Source organism: Rhinoderma darwinii, chromosome 4 (genome assembly GCF_050947455.1).
Source record: "Rhinoderma darwinii isolate aRhiDar2 chromosome 4, aRhiDar2.hap1, whole genome shotgun sequence".
In the NCBI taxonomy this organism is placed as follows: Eukaryota; Metazoa; Chordata; class Amphibia; order Anura; family Rhinodermatidae; genus Rhinoderma; species Rhinoderma darwinii.
Genome location: NC_134690.1, coordinates 193263612 through 193280665, shown reverse-complemented (window position 1 = coordinate 193280665; position 17054 = coordinate 193263612). Strand labels below are relative to the sequence as shown.

The 17054-nt window shown below is 40.4% G+C and overlaps 1 protein-coding gene across 2 annotated transcripts in view; it reads right to left on the bottom strand.

Annotated features, from left to right (window-relative positions):
• Nucleotides 1-2400: 2400 nt before the first annotated feature.
• The window catches only part of OGFRL1 (opioid growth factor receptor like 1), a 67752-nt gene continuing 53098 nt past the window's right edge, over nt 2401-17054 (bottom strand). For both annotated transcript variants that reach the window (XM_075862014.1, XM_075862015.1), the window contains exons 5-7: nt 15918-15984; nt 13470-13615; nt 2401-7790 (exon numbers count right to left, since the gene is read on the bottom strand). In XM_075862014.1, coding sequence (XP_075718129.1) covers nt 7025-7790; nt 13470-13615; nt 15918-15984 — 979 coding nt within the window. In that variant the 3' untranslated portion in view covers nt 2401-7024. The remainder of the gene's footprint in view (nt 7791-13469; nt 13616-15917; nt 15985-17054) is intronic.

Sequence of the window (17054 nt, the reverse complement as noted above, 5' to 3'; positions counted from 1 at the left end):
AGCCCGACGCAGATGTGAACGAAGCCATAGATGGTTGCTCAGTCATCTGTGAGCCGTGTGTATGTAACTACACAGTTTACCTAGACATGTGAAACTACATTTGGAACCTTTGCACATAAAAGTTAAAAATAATACCAACGGTGGAATGTATCTTAATATTTGAGGGTATGTTCACACAGGGAGGATACACTGTGTGAAAGCACACAGCGTATCTGCCTTGCGCGCCGCAGGGGATTCCGGCCGAAAAAACGCACCAAAGAAAAACGCACCAAAGAAAACTGCACGTAGAAATAACCCCAAAAAACACATACTTAACCTCTGATGTCCTGCGCCCCAGCCCCCTGGGATGATGTTTCATCCCATGTGACCAATGCAGCCTGTGATTGGCTGCAGCAGTCACATGGGATGAAACATCATCACAGGAGGTTGGCCTGGACGAAGAAACACATTATTCTAAGCAAGTATAATATTTTTTTTTTATAAGTTGCGTTAATCGCTGCAAAAAACGCAACATCTGCTATTTGTTGCGGGTTTTACCTCCCCATTGAATTCAATAGGGAAAACCCGCAACACAAAAGCAGCAAATACGCAAATACAATTGACGTGCTGCGGATTAAAAAACTGCACCGCATGTAATTTTCTGAGATTTGTTCAAATCTTATCCACTTTGTTGCTACTGTATTATGCTGCGGATTTTCTACAACAAAATCCGCAGTATTTACGCTACGCGTGAACTTACCCTAAAAGTATTTACAATTCTTTCATGTGAAAGAATATTTTTTTTTTTTAGAACTTGTGTACCTTTAGGCCGTTTTCACAGAATTTTGAGGCAGATTTTTCTGCCTGCAAAAAATTGTCTCTTTGACGCGTTTTCCGTGGAGTTTTTCGGCTGCGACCATTGAGCTCCACAGGCAAAAAATGCAGCAAATCCGCTTTCTCTGCCTCCTATTTATTTGAATGGGAGGTCAGAGACGGAAACGCCTGAAGAAAGGGCATGACGCTTCTTTTTTCCTGAAAAATTATTTTTTCCACTTGCGGGAAAAAACCGCCTCCATCTCCCATTGAAACCAATGGGAGGCGAATTCGAACATTTTTTGGCGTGGGTTCTGCATCAAAAACCGAGCCAAAAACAGTGTGAACAGGGCCTCAGTCATTATGCGGTCTGCTTCCTGATTTGTAACCAGATTTTCAGAAGGTGCTAATATTCAGGCAGTGGTCTGCTCACTTTTGTGATTCTATCACTGAAGATAGGGTAAGGCTCCGTTCACATCTTGTTTGTGCTCTACGTTCGACGTACTCACATGGAAAGCTCCCAGTGCATACACCCAGTGCATCAGCATAACTCTTTTTTTACAGTATAGGAAAGCGTAGTCTGCTACGCTATCTTATACTGAGGCATATAGTAAAAAAATGTAAAATGTAGGCATATAATGGCATACATCGCCCATTGACACCCAGTGTAAAAAAAAAAAATACCCCGTGGTATACGTTTTTCTTTGAAATAAGAGTCAGTGGGCGATGTATGCCACTGTATGCCTACACAGTGGTATATGTCACAATCTTCCCTCGGAGATCTATGTATACCTCAGATGGAAAGCAAAGACGAGGTGTGAACAGAGCCTTAGGGGGGATTTACATGAGCGTGTGCGTTTTGCGCACACAAAAAACGCGGCGTTTTGCGTGCGCAAAAGGCACTTGACAGCTCCGTGTGTCATGTTCATATGGTGCGCGGCTGCGTGCTTTTCGAGCTGCCGCCATCAATATGACACTCCATTTGGATGTTTGTAAACATAAAAGCATGTGGTGCTTTTCTGTTTCCATTCATTTTTATACTGCTGTTGCGCGAATAACGCGCGTCCCACGGAAGTGCTTCCGTGTGGCGCGCGTGATTTTCACGCACCGATTGACTTCAATGGGTGCATGATGCACGAAAAACGCCGAAATATAGAACCTGTCGTGAGTTTTACGCAGCAGACTCACGCTGCGCAAAACTCACGGACAGTCTGCACTGCCCCATAGACTTACATAGGCCTGTGCGACTCGCGTGAAAATCACGCGGGTTGCATGGACGTAAATCACGTTCGTGTAAATCCGCCCTTATAGAGACACATGGAATGAGCAAGGTATCTAGTGATACAGTGATGATATATGAAGTTTTATATGAAGTGACATTCAAAAATTGTTGACTTAGTCTTTGGATGGAACTAAGAAACCATTTGAAGAGTCTTTTTATATGTTCATTGTTTGAGATTTGTGGAGGATGAAATTCCAGTAAAAACACAATTTTCTTGAGACCACCAAGTGTCAGCAACCAGTAGTTAAAATATTTAAACAGGTAAGGTGTTAGTCAAGTTACTTGAAGAAGTGATAGAAAACGCTTTGAGACAACATTGAGCCAAACACTTTATTTAGTGATATAGGTTCCTACAAGTGGACATTCCTCTTTAAAACAATAGAAAGGTAGGCAAGTAATTCTCAGTTATCATCAGCTGAAATACATTTCTAGTTTCTTCATCGGTGTCATTCTACTCTAAATAATAATCCATCATCTAATTATCTGTAAATTAATGAGGTTGTATTTGTTAGGCAACCCTTTTTCAAAATGCCCTGTTAAAGTATATTTAGGGGACAGATGTCGTGACCTGATTATTATTCTGTCTATTAGTCATAGCGGAGATCCACATCAAGTACTCCAGTGTGCTCTGTAGTACTACTGACATCTATTAAAATCTATAGACACCCATAGATTTCATGTAATGCTCTATTAACACACACAAAAAAGGGCATTTAATTACAGTTCTCCATTAAAGGGGTTTCCCAATATAAAATTACTATGTGTTAATGTAAATACATTTGTAATATACTTACATTTTCCAAATTGGCCCCGTTTCCAGATGCTGCTGTGGGGTACTTGACGGTGGACGTCACTCTCTGGCCGCTGCGTTGATCTTCTATTCTCTTCCGAGTATACAACACGTCACTTGTGACTTGCCGTGTATGGGCTGTTCTGTTGTACAGCCCGTAACACACATTTGCGGTCCCTGCTGTTCTCGAGATAACAGCAGGGACCGCGCATGCAACCTGTCGTATACCCGGAAGAGAAATGAAGATAAACACAGCGGCCAATGAGTGAAGTTACCCGTCAAGTACCCCATGGCAGAATCTGGAAACGGGGCCAATTTGGAAAATGTAAGTATATTACAAATGTATTTACATTACTACATTACAAACATTAACATATAGTCATTTTATCTCGGAAAAACCCTTTAAATAATAACTGATGATGGGTGAACCTAGCAGCTCTACACCATGTGATCAGCTTTATACTTGAGGACCGGTAATGTGTAAAAGGTTTGTTGAAACATCAGTGTAATATATTACAGGCAGCTTTATTCTATATTCTTTTAAATTTCAAAATTACAAAAATAGATTTAAAAATGATATGCATTCAAAGTTATAAACTATTCCCTGATACAGTCCTGTGCAACGTTTCTCTCTATGCTCATCTAAGCTTTATAAATATATTTATTGTCCTTATCCTATCCTTATTACATCTCACGCCTTTACTGCCTGGAAAAATCCCATTTTATAGGCATTACCAAGGGAAATAGCAAAGTACAATAAATTGCCACTTTATTAGAAACACTTGCCCTTTCACTATTGACATGTGACCCCGAAGTGCAGAATAAAATCAAGAGAGCAAGTTTTCCGCAGATCAGAATCGAGCAATTTGAGCTACTATGAACAAGGCATAGTGATCGGTGCTAGACTATCCGGGGCCAGTATCTCAAAAACTGCCAACCGTGTGGGGTTTTCTTGTGTCGAGAGTATACAGAGAATGGTGTGATCAAGGAAAAATATCCAGCGAAAGGGGGTCCTGTTGACGTTAACAAAAGGAGTCAGAGGAGGAAGTGAAGAATCGGTGGAGCACAGCAAGCAAACTACAGCTGAATACAACGCTGGTGTTACAACTAACGTGTCCAAGTGCACAACTCCTTAGCACGGATGTGCTATAACAGCGGATGATCGGGTTAAGCGCCATTGCTTTTAAGAGGAAACAGAATGGAAAGACTCCACTGGACAAAACTTAGATCACTGAGCCATAGAAAAATATTACCTGGTCAGATAAATCCAGATTTCTGTGGCACTATGCTGATGGAAGATCAGAATTTGGCGCAAGCAGAATGAGTTGAGGAAAACCCTTCCTGCGAGGTGTCAACAGTTCAGGTTGGCGGAGGTGGAGTGTGAGGAAGGTTTCCTTGGCACACCGTCGGTCCTCCGATAAATATGGATGGACGTTTGAACAGTAGGGTTCTGATGGCCAAAGGAAGTCAAACACGCTACTAGATGGGTGTCTCTAATAAAGTGGCCATTTGGTTTATAATACATTTTTAAATGTTCAGTATATCTGTGCTGCTTTTAAGTTTTGGGTATTATTCTGCATATCTGTTAGAATCCAATGACAATAATGTGGCATGTTGATGTCACCAGTGAATCACATGTTGGCTTCAACAGGCACATCTAGAATTGAACATTACAACTTTTATATAAATCTTCAACCTCAGAGAAATACATGTATTATGGTATTTTTATATTTCATTGTAAAAATAAAAATATTACAAAACCGTATTCTTGATTTAAGGTTACAGATCACAAGTCTCATCGTTAACAGCATTAATCTGACACCTACTAAACAACATCTAATGAAAGTGGACTACAGAATATATTTCTATTTAGAACAATAAATAGACATGCAGATAGACTTGGTGTAGAATCATTATCATGTAAAACCCAATATTACACAAAGATTTTGCATAAAATATTCGTGGAACAATTTGTATGACAATTTATGAAGTAGTTTCATATACTTGATTAGGAGCAACTTTTGTCTTATTTTTTTTAATAAACATAAACTGACTATATACGTTTAATACATGAGAACATTTTTTATATTTTGAATTGTACTAGTATTGGTCAGGTTAGTGTGCTATAATGTTACTTTCTTTTGCATAGGGATTATGATATAAAATATATAACAGTTATTAATAAATTAATTAGTAAGAAGATAACATTTTACTATCTGAGCAAAAAAGGCAAAATGTGCATATAACTGGGATAACTCATAACAAAAATAAATGCTTCCACTAAGGGTTGTGCAAACATACAGAGTGATACAGTACTATTACAAAGTAGAATTTTTTTTTCTATTATTTATAGCACAATATCATATTTTGACAGAACGTGCTTGATCTGAAATATTCACCGGTCAGGACTGATCTTTGATGCCAGATGCAGAATAATTGTCAAATCATTGTTTTGTTGTTTTTGTAAATAATCATTAGGCTAAATTCCCACCGCCTTCTTGGTTTATGTTCAGGGGGACAGTTTGAAACGGTGCCGCTGAACATATGGCTAGATGCCTATACAGTTGCATATGTGCTGCCATTAAAGGGGTTTTTTCCAAAATGAACATTAATCACCTATCCACAGGACCTTTGTTCCTGCTCACTGAACAATCGCAGTGAGGAAGAGTTTTAATGGAATGGCTGTCGCCCATGTGCCCTGCTGCTCCATTCAATTTTTATGGGTCCGATGGAGGTGTCCAAGTACTGCGCTTGGCTGTTTCAGTCATTCCCATAGACTTTGAATGGAGCGGCAGATTACATGCACGAATGCCGCTTCATTCAAAATTCTGTGATCGTTAAGTGAGGAGAAATGGGGATCGGGACGTCCGATCTAGAGATCAATGAACGTCCTAGTGGTGGGGCCCCCACTGATCTTACATTAATCCCCTATCCTGGATAGGTGATAAAATGTTAATTGTGAGAAAATTACTTTAAATAAAAATTACTTTTTAAATAATAAAAAAACAAAACCTTGTATACTGCCCGGTTATATATATATTTTTTGTATAACGTTGTATTAAAAAGAGAACTTTTCAATACAGTTGGGGCTGAGGGATCTTAACATATACCGGCCAAATATATGCTAAAAGGACAGCGAAGTCTTTGGGTAAGTTGGGAAAAGCTGGCCATGCACCACAGTTGTGGTGTAAATCGAGCCTTTTCTCCCTGCACAAGGTTGAGTTTTGTCTATCCCATAACAAAATGTAATTGTTCTTTTGAAACATGACAAACCATTCAGATTCAGAAAGCAAAGCTTGCATATTTCCACATTATCTTTTATATATTGTGTGCTTTTTCTGAGAAAGGGTACAATATGCCATACTTTTTGGAGTACAAAATGCAGTTTGTAGAAAGAAAAAAATCTGTCCTAGACATCTGCCCTAGACAACCAAGGATGGTGGCATTAACTCTTCCACTGCCATAAATTACCAGAGATTTTTTTTTTCCGACTCCTGATGTCTAAATTTAGGTGCATCTTACAGTCTGCGAAATATGGTACGTCATTCTTTATATTTATTGGCTTGAATAGTTACACATAAATAGCCCGATTTCATAGACAAACCATTCATAAATCAACACAGCAGTCATCTGCCATAATGCGCCAGCATTAGGTTATCACTACATTGATACGGCACTCGATGACGAAAGACAACTAGGAAGGAACAGGAATGCAGGATGCTAATTCTCTTCGGATCATCATGCCTCTGCATTAAAAGACTGTGTGGAAAGGGTCGTTGTATATAAAACAGACACTGGCACTAGACTTGTTACTGACATAATATCAATTGCTTTTTGATTAACATTTTTCTACATTACACAGTCCAATAAACTATGGCTTTACTTTCGTTAAATGTGTTCACACATTACAGGGTATGATAAATCAGCGCTAAACTAATTAAATAACACAGTAAATTATATCATAAAAATCTAGAATTCACTTCGAACATTAGTTATACATTGCAAAGTGCACCAGTTGTCTCAGCAGTGAGGCCAGTTATTCTGGACTGTAGTCACATTTTTTGCCAGTGATCTAAGAATTGGCTTTACACCTTACATTACAAAGGAATCTGTGCTGCGAATAGATGACATTGCAGATAGATGTATTCATCAATTCCCATTCACTGTTTGCTTTTCTTATCTTCTAGTTCAACTTCCTTTTCTGCTCCTGAGGGGTCGATGACATCAGCGGTTGACGGAGTAACAGGTGACAGGTTAAACAAACAATCTGTATTGCTTTCATCAGTGGTATCAACTATTATTATGCTAACTACCGATATATTGTTTTCTGTGCTGCGTTCAGTGTCCTCTTCACCAATGGCTGATGTAATGGTGGATAGTGAATCTATGACTGGGTGCAACAGTGCTTGTTGAGAATGTTCTGAGCTGGAACCATCCTGATCTGATTCAATTTGAATCTCGTGCTCAATCCCGGCATCACCAACCTCAGCCTCTACATGGCTGCTCACTTTATCCACCTGTTTATCCACCTGTTCTAGTTCCACTGAAGTACTTTGTGGCCTCTCTAGATTATTTTCAATATTGGTATCCTTAGATTTCTGTGCGTTTTTCTTCAAAGATCTAGTAAAAGATGTCTTTTTTAGAGTTTTATTTTGCCCAGACTTCTGCTTCTTGGGTGGTCCCCAGATAAAGTGCTCAGGGGGTTGATAATGATGATAAGCAATACGTAACAGATTTCTCCTTTCCCTCCTCTCCCTGACAGTGTACACAAAATACTCTAATGCACTTTGTTTCATGTTTGGGATTGTGTTCTCAACAATAGACTCTTCAAGAAAAGCCTTCACCAAAGGAGACATAAAATGTTCATAACCAAGCTCCCCAAGACTTTTTAATATGCGGGTAATTCTCAAGTAGTTGTGCTGAGATCTAGAATGATATAAAGACGACAGATAAAGTATTGTTTTTTCCAACAATAACATATACAGTACTTTTTTCTTTTATATGGACTAATATCTGCAAAAAACAGCCAGGCATATTAAAGACAACATCTGTCCAATCTGGAATTGCAGCAGTTTCCTGCAACCTGAACCAGCTTTCACATAGAATACATATAGACCCTGTATTATTAAGAGCTTTGACCATGTTATTATCCATACTATTTTCATTACATCATACTTTTTCAGTATTTTTTCAGTATGTACCCTTAAAGGGTCCCTTGCGCATTTAGTTTTTTTTACCCGGTTTCAACTGTATCTGCATCCTCAGGACGCAGATACAGTTGACTCCTGTGGTAGAGCAGGGTGCCGTCAGTTCAGGGAGCCGTTAGGCGCGATGACTTCATTGCGTCTCGCCGGTCTATGCCGAGCCGTAAGCGGCACAACACGCATATTTTTAGAGTCCGCTGGACTACTGCCATATACCGGCGCTTCAGGCATCTTATTAGTCCACAGTGTCCTCAATGTCTGCCCCATTTAATCCTTATTTCTGCCTCAATACTTGCCCCATTTACTTCTGGTTTAGCCTCAATGCCCACGTGCCACGGTGAACAGACAGTGCCCGCCCCAATTGTATATACAGGGTTGATGGAGTAATATACAGGGATGATGATGGGCTAGCATATACAGGGATGATGGGGGTCCCTGTATATTACTCCCATCATCCCTGTGTATACCAGCCCCCATCACTGTATATAACCCCTATCATTCCTGTATATAACACTCATGGGAGTTATATACAGGGATGATGGGGGTTACATACAGAGATGATGGCTGACTGGTATACACAGGGATTATGAGGGTTATATACAGGAATAATGGGGGCTATATACAGGGATGATGGGGGTACAGGGGTGGATTATAATGAAGGCAATCTGTGCCCAAGGCTGAAAGAGAGCCCAGTTCGCCCTGGTTCTCCCGAACCGGTTGTTAAAATTACAGTTGGTTCAGAGAACCGGGGTGAAGCGGGACCTCTCACCCAATTGTATTTGCGTCCTAAGGCTGCGGATACAATTGCTTACTCCAGCGCTAGCGAGCCACGGAACTAACAGCTCCCTTCCGGGCCATTTGGCGCTTTAGTAATGACGTAGTTGGCGCGATGACATCATCACGCCGACTACATCATCACGCCGACTCTGACCAGTCTTGCGTCACTAGAGGATGGCGCGGGAATGGGGATAGGTGAGAATCTTTTTTCTTTCCTGTGGGCAGTGTTGGGGGCAATATCTACCGGGGGCATTATTTACAAAGGACCTTATCTACAGAGGGCATTGTGACTGGTGCTATCTACAGGGGGCATTGTGACTGGCGCTATCTACAGAGGGCATTGTGACTGGTGCTATCTACAGGGGGCAGTGTGACTGGCGCTAACTACAGGGGGCAGTGTGACTGGCGCTATCTACAGGGGGCATTGTGACTGGTACTATCTACAGGGGCAGTGTGACTGGCGTTATCTACAGGTGGCAGTGTGACTGGTGCTACCTACAGGGGGGATTGTGACTGGCACTATCGACAGGAGGCATTGTGACTGGCGCTATCTACAGGGGGCAGTGTGACTGGTGCTATCTACAGGGGGCAGTGTGACTGGCGTTATCTACAGGGGGCATTGTGACTGGTGCTATCTATCTACAGGGGGCATTGTTAGTGTGTGTGGTGATTTACTTTACAGTGTTTGACACAATTTAATTCATGGGGACAGAGTATGGTGCTATTATATTCAGGGGTATAGTGTATATTACTATTGTATTCAGGGGCGCAGTGTGTGATACCATTATATTCAGGGGCATAGAATGTGGCACTATGAGAATTTTATCTTTGTTTATATGTGCGCAAATTTTGGAAAAGTGAGAAGCCATAGACATCTGAGCGGCAAACTCTGAAGAAATGGGCCGTGGCCGGGAGAAGTCATCATAGAGATCTGGACCGGATGGCGAAGCAAAGAGAAGAATGAAAAAGAAGACATCACCCGTGAGTCACTCAATGTAAATGTTTATTCTCCCTGTGACTGATCAGTACTGTAGTCACTGTATGATCTCAAGCGAGATGACGGATGGTAGCATTCTTTTTTTTTTTGTGAAATAGCAACTCCCAGCATATCCTTACCATTGTTCAGGCTATACTGGGAGCTGTCGTTTTATGTCGTACAAACTTATATGGCAGGGGTTAAACTGAATTTGCAAATGATCTCTGTACTGAACTGTATTTGTGCTGGTGCTGTATATATGTACTGAGCTTGGTTCTGGGGCTTTATTTATCTACTGAGCTTTGCTCTGGCACTGTATATATGGACTGAGCTTTGTTCTGGTGCTGTATATATGCACTGATCTTGGTTCTGGCACTGTATATATGTACTGAGCTTGGTTCTGGAGCTGTATTTATGTACTGAGCTTGGTTCTGGTGCTGTATTTATGTATTGAGCTTTGTTCTCGTGCTGTATATATGTACTGAGCTTGGTTCTGGGGCTGTATTTATGTACTGAGCTTTGTTCTTGTGCTGTATTTATGTAGTGAGCTTGGTTCTGGGGCTGTATTTATGTACTGAGCTTGGTTCTGGTGCTGTATTTATGTACTGAGATTGGTTCTGGGGCTATATTTATATACTGAGTGTAATATCTATGGCCGCGGCCCGTCGTTCTGACTTACCCTCTGATGGCCGCGGCCATGGACACGTGAGTTCTCGGCGGCATCTCCCTCTTGGGAGAAGCCGGCACATACTTTCTGCTTCAGGAAGTGTCTCCCGCAGGGTGCGCGCACTTGCACGGGCTTAATGGGCCAGTGCGCGTACAATTGCAGGAGATCTGCAATCAGTCCAGAATGCTGCTGGACTATAAAAAGGGCTCTGCCCTCTTGATCATTGCCTGAGCGTTGTTGTATACCTAAAGTTTGTCTTGCAAATGGTCTCCTAGTGTTTTCCAGTTCCCGTGTTACCCGTTCCTGCTGCCTGTACCCTGTATCCTGTGCTACCATGCCTCTGTGCCGCCTGGAGTTGAAGTCGAGCTGTGTCTTCCGCTGCATCGATTGTGTTACACTCACCGGGTGTCTGAATGCTGCCGGAGCCTTATCTTAAGCCTGAATCACCGCTATGGTCTACATTGCCTCAGGTACCCTTTCTGGACTATAGACATTGTATTGTACCTGGTTGGCCAGCTGCCTATCCGCTACGTGATGCGGCCCAGTGGGTCCATGCCCCGCACCGTGACACTGAGCTTGGTTCTGGGGCTGTATATTTATGCACTGAGATTGGTTCTGGGACTGTATATATTTACCTTATCTTAAAGTAAAATTAGATGTTAAATCTACTTTTACCTTAAGATAAGGTAAATATATACAGTAAAAACTAAACCCAAAAAACCATGGAGGAATCACAGTTTTTTCCAATTCACCCAATATATGGTACTTTAACTGGTGCCGATAAAAACTTCAACTCCTCCCGCAAAAAGTAATCCTTTACACACCACTCTATTGATGCAAAAATGTGAAAGTTATGGCTCTAGGAAGGCGGTCAGCGAAAAACTAAAAAAAAATAAATAAAATGTCTTGGACTTTAAGGAGTTAAACAACAGAGACTGGTTCTTTATGGTTATATTCACACACAGCAGATTTTTTTTTTCCTGGAAACCACTAACAATTTAAAGATCCTGATCTCTTTAGGGTCTCAAAGTATTCTGCTTATTCTCTTCTGTATGGCTCATTCTGCTTTTACAGCGAATTCAAAACCGTGCCAGATCTATGGCCGCCTGAACTGAAATCTGCAACTCTACGGTACAGTGTCTTAGGGTTGGGGGGGGGCACACTTTTTGAACTGCCCTGGGCCTATGGTACCCTTAATCTGTGGGGTTAAAATACAGGGACCCCCATCAGCCCTGTATATACCAGCCCACCATCATCCCTGTATATAACCCCCATCATCTGTGTATATACCATTTGGAAGGGCACTATCCGCTCGGCTCGGTGCGTGGGCATTGAGGCTAAACAAGAAGTAATTGGTGCAGGCATTAAGGCAGAAATAAATAGTGAATGGGGCAGGCATTGAGTACATTGAGGACAAATATGATGCCTGAAACAATATGGCGGAAATCCAGTGGAATCTGGAAATATGCACTGAGCCACACAGACTGGAGGAGCAGAGGGATCTCTTCCACTCGTCGTTGGAACGGGGTTAGATGAGTATGTATTTTATTAGTCACTATTGGGGCTGTATGGGGGCAGCTATAAAGACATTATACTGTGTGGGGGCAGCTGTGTGGACATTATACCGTGTGAGGGGCAGTGTCGTGGTTATATTATATACAGTAGTATACAGCAGGCTCAGAACATCTATATTAATTAAATGGCGTGGCATGCAAAAGGGTGTGTGTCATAAAAATGATTTATTAATCGTAATCGAGGTTACAGGTTCAATTAGTGGTGATTTTGATTTAGGTAATAATCACCCAGCCATATAATAGGGTGTAGGAAAATGTTTTTTCTCAACTGGACAATTCCTTTAAACCATACAGACTAAAATAGTTCTTGATATGGTAATGCTCCACATACTCATTCCACTGATCAGAAGTCATATTCAAAAATCTTGCAACATGCATACACTAATACACTTTGAATAAAGAACAACAAGTAGATGTATTAGACTAATGTAATAACTGTGGCAGTTGCAGGACACTGAACAGAAAACCATATGTATATATTAAGGTCATGTCATGTGACTTGGTTATACAATGAATATTGTATTTTAAAATATCTGGCTATATTATGTGTGGCATGGAAGCCTAATGCACCATGAAGAGACTCACATATAAGCAACTCTACAGAAGAGTTGTGTTTCTAATAGGTGATGATAGCAATTAAACTTAAAGTGGCATATAAAGGTTAATAAATTTCCCCCAATGGATTCCGGCTAGTGTTGTTTGTTTTCGTCATGTGATGGATCTGGCGGCTCCGGTTTTTCTTTGTTCTGCTCCTATGAAGGGCAGAGCAACAGAAAGTCCTGGCACAGATGTCAACAGAGCCTTATTGTAACTTTCTTAAAGGTAATATTCACTCTTGCAAGCCATCAAATAATCAGATTATACATGTTTGCAAATCATATTATTTATAATTTTTTTGAGAACAAGTTGGTAAAAAGTACTAAAATGTAGCCTTTACTTACACTGCGTATTACAGCTCCGTGTGAGAGCCGAATATTTACTGCCAAAAATGGGATTGGATCTTGCAATTCCCCGACAGGATCAGATCCTCGTTTTGATGGTAAGTATACAGCTCACACACTGTTGGAAGGATTTCCCAATGAATGGCTTTGACGTATGCCACTGTATAGGCATACAGTGGTATACACCGCCTATAGTCTCCCATGTTAAAAATAAGTATACCGTGCAATACAGTTTTTTTTTAACTGAATGGCTCTATATGGAATAGCGTTGTCGGTATTCCATATGGTAAAGAGGGCTTGTGAAATACAAGTGTGTACATTAAAATCTACATAACATGCTGACTTTGCAACAGATGGTACAGTAGCATCACTAGAAATGTTTATGGTGGATTACCTGACTGGTAGCAAATGTAGAGTAGTTAAATAATACCTGTAATGACAATAGTTGAGAAATATACATACTCACTCATTCAAGTGCTGGAATCTATCTTGCCAATTTGCAGCCCGCAACACATTGCCATTCTTGTCCACAAGTTTTAACCCAAAAAAATCCAGCATCATTTTGTATGCCGAGATGAATCTTTTTATAGCTTCTTTTGTTTTTTTAAACTCCTTAGAAGAAAATAAGAAGATGCTTAATTTCCAAGTTACAGAGCTATTAAAGTGTAGCTAAACGTTTAAGAAACTTCTAATATGTCATAGTGACATGTCAGAAGTTTTGATTGGTGGGGGTCTGAGCACGGAGACCCCCACCAATCGCTAAAACGAAGCAGCTGAAGCACTCGTGTGAGCGCTGAGCTGCTTCGTTTCTGTTCGGCTTTTTACGGAAATCAATGTATTGGAGGACGGACTCAATGGAAACACTATGAGTCTGTACTCTGTCTGATACATCGGCTTTCTAGAAAAAGCCCAACATAAACTTAGTGGCTGAGTGCTCACACGAGTGCTTCAGCTGGTTCGTTTTAGCGATTGGTGGGGGTTGTAGTGCTCGGACCCCCACCAATCAAAACTTCTGACATGTCAGAAGTTTGTTAAACGTTTAGTTACACTTTAAGGACTTTACATAATCATACTGCTAGGTCAGTGTCATGCACAATACCTTTTACTTATGCCTCATAACTCAAACCCGCATCACATTTAAAAAGGAAAATGTATTATTGGCTAGAGAAAAGCTACTGCAATGGATGACCTTCTCTACCTGTCCCCTGAACTGCTAGGGGATTTTTTTTTTTTTAAAACGACTTCAAGAGAAAATAAGTTTACTATAGTGGCCAATCAGATTCCAGCTCTCATTTTGCAGAGGTCCTTTGGAAGATGAAAGCAGCCACCTGAGTGGTAGCTAGAGACAACTGCTCCACTTTCCATTGCACATTGCAACTGCTCCACTTTCCATTGCACAAGGTTTTAGGAATCTCCCCCACTATATATGAGTAAAGCAATGTTTGTTCATAGTGTTAATTTATTTGCTTCTCTGGACATCTAAAGACGTCTAGTGTTATCAATGGTATACACCCTGTACCTGTCTCCTTTTCCTAACAGGTTTGGGTACCAGCAAGCAAATGAATAAAAAAAAAAAATCACATCATATTTAACAGTTTCTCATTAAAACAAAGGGGAAATTCTGCAACAAATGCACAGCAAATATTTTGTATAAATGGACATGCTGCGGATTTATAATTTGTATTGCAGGTCAATTTATACACATTTCCCGTGAGTAATTTTTCTGCAGCGTGTGGATTTGGCTGCTAGTGTAAAATGAGATTTTCCGCCAACCTGGAAGAAAAATGTGCATTTGCTTAGTTTGCCCAAACCATAAATACAAAACAGACAGTGAATGCGGGAAATATTACTAGGATATCCTTCTCTTTTTTGACCTATTCATTCCTGTATCCTGAAGTATTCTAGATGTGTCCAATGAAGCATCCAATTTATCTTCTCTTTCTCCTCTCCCCTTTAGTGCTAGTGCATTTAAATCAATACGTTTGGGACAAGGGGCAGGGCTAAGATGCTTTGTCTCTGGCTAGGAGGCAGGTTGCAGTAGCAGCAACCTTCCCACACTGCTTTGTCTGCAATGAAGACAAGGCAAGATAATCCCTGCTTTTTAGCCAAGCCTTGCCCTTAGCTATTCTGGAGCCAAAAGCTGGAAGGGATCTGTTTTCTTCCCTTATTTCTATGTGTATTGTTTGCATTATCTAGTCTCAGTATGGCCTTTTGTATTAGACATCGTTTTACACTAAGGTGCGTAAAATCTCTTATTTTTCAAGAGAGATGGTATGTTAGTTCTTATATTGCTTAAATTCAGAAGTGTCAATAAACCAATTATTTCAGCATCGTGCCATAAGAAAAATTGAGAATACCATTAAAACATTTATTTTATATTCCCTTCATTTCAAATCTAATCAACACATAATTCTGCTAACATATTTCCCTTTCTTTTCATATTAAACATGATGCTTTAGTGTCAGACGGAGACGTTGACTCGCAAAGCTCAGCATTTCTTGCTTAGAAGAGGAACTAAGCACTCATAAAAAAAAGAGACAGCTTATTAAAGTTAGCACAGGGGTGACAATAAATGGGAGGCTTTTCATGTCATCTGTTCATCTAATATTTTCTCACTGCTTGATGTATTTATTAGATGTCATATGGGAACTTCTAAGAACATCAAAGATGTCGTCTTCTCTGTTTCGGAAGAATCCATTAAAACAGCTGTCAGCTCTCAGAGAAGTTGGGTTAAGATAAATTTATGCTCTATTTTCAACAATTCGTTCTCTACTTTTAAAGAAAATGTAGTTTGCATTAGAAACGTTGTCTTCAAGAAAGAACATTGGTAGAAGACACAGCAGGTGAGGGCCATTAGGAATCAATAAGCAGTATATATTTACAATTGTCTGGTTTAATACAATGCTGGTTTTACCTCAATTTCATATGAGGTCAGCTCCTTAGCGTAAAAATTTAAGCCTTGCTCTCGAAGAGGGAAAAGCCTGCAAAAATGCATCATACAATTAGTGATATATCTGGATTCTTACAAATATAAAACAGAAGTGGGACTGTTATTAGATAACAAAATAAATTGATGTTATACAGAAGATCGACTGTGGTATTATGATGGCATCTGCTTTTCTGGGTATTATGCTGACAAAAAGAGCTATAAGCCCCATGGGGTGTCTTCTCCTTGGGGACTGAGAACATTTGAGTGCATTAGAAGTGGGCTTGAGTAATGCAAAATAAAGCACCAATGTCAATGAGTAATTTGGAACTCCTTTGGACCACTAACAATTAAGTCTTCCAGAAGCTTAACCACTTGTAATCTGTTTTGGCCTTATCTTGTGCTACAAAAATTGCCCTCAAACTTAAAATGGGTTTTCCCGACTGGTCAACCTCTTCTCAAAACTAAGTCCTCCTGGCTATCAGCTGATCGCCACGTCAGACTGCCGAAACCTGCAGCGATGAGATGTTATTACTGTGAAAGCTGCAGGAAATGTAGTACTATGTGGCACCCATATTCTAGAACTCTAATATAAAACCTGCATATATTTTTTTCTTTTAAACAGGATACAAATACTATTGGAAAGTGGAGTTAAAACATACCATCAGTGATGGAGGATGTAACTAGCTTATTTTCCTACTTGTTTTTTTTAAAACAAATGAGACCTAAATGCAAGAAAAGAAAAGGGAAACATACATCCTGAGACTATTTTTGCATAAATCTCTGGAAATATGCTTTAATTTTGCTGTGGATTCAGTATTCAGCACTTAAACCCCACTAGTGGCCCATGGGCCATTTTATCTAGCCCACAGGATGGGCTACAGGAGAGGACAGCGGCCTTACCCAGGTTAATAATCAAGCCAGAGTACTCCTTTGTGCTGAGTGTATTGCCCAATCATAGAAAACAGAAGAGCGTAACACTCTCCCCTCTGCTCTCAGTTGGGAGGAGGTAGAAGAGAGCTCCACCGCTCTCTATTGCCTCTGACATCAGTAGGACAGTTACTTTAAGCAAATGATGATATGGTACTCAGGGTAACTCCCTGCTAGAAGGGGACAGATGCTTAG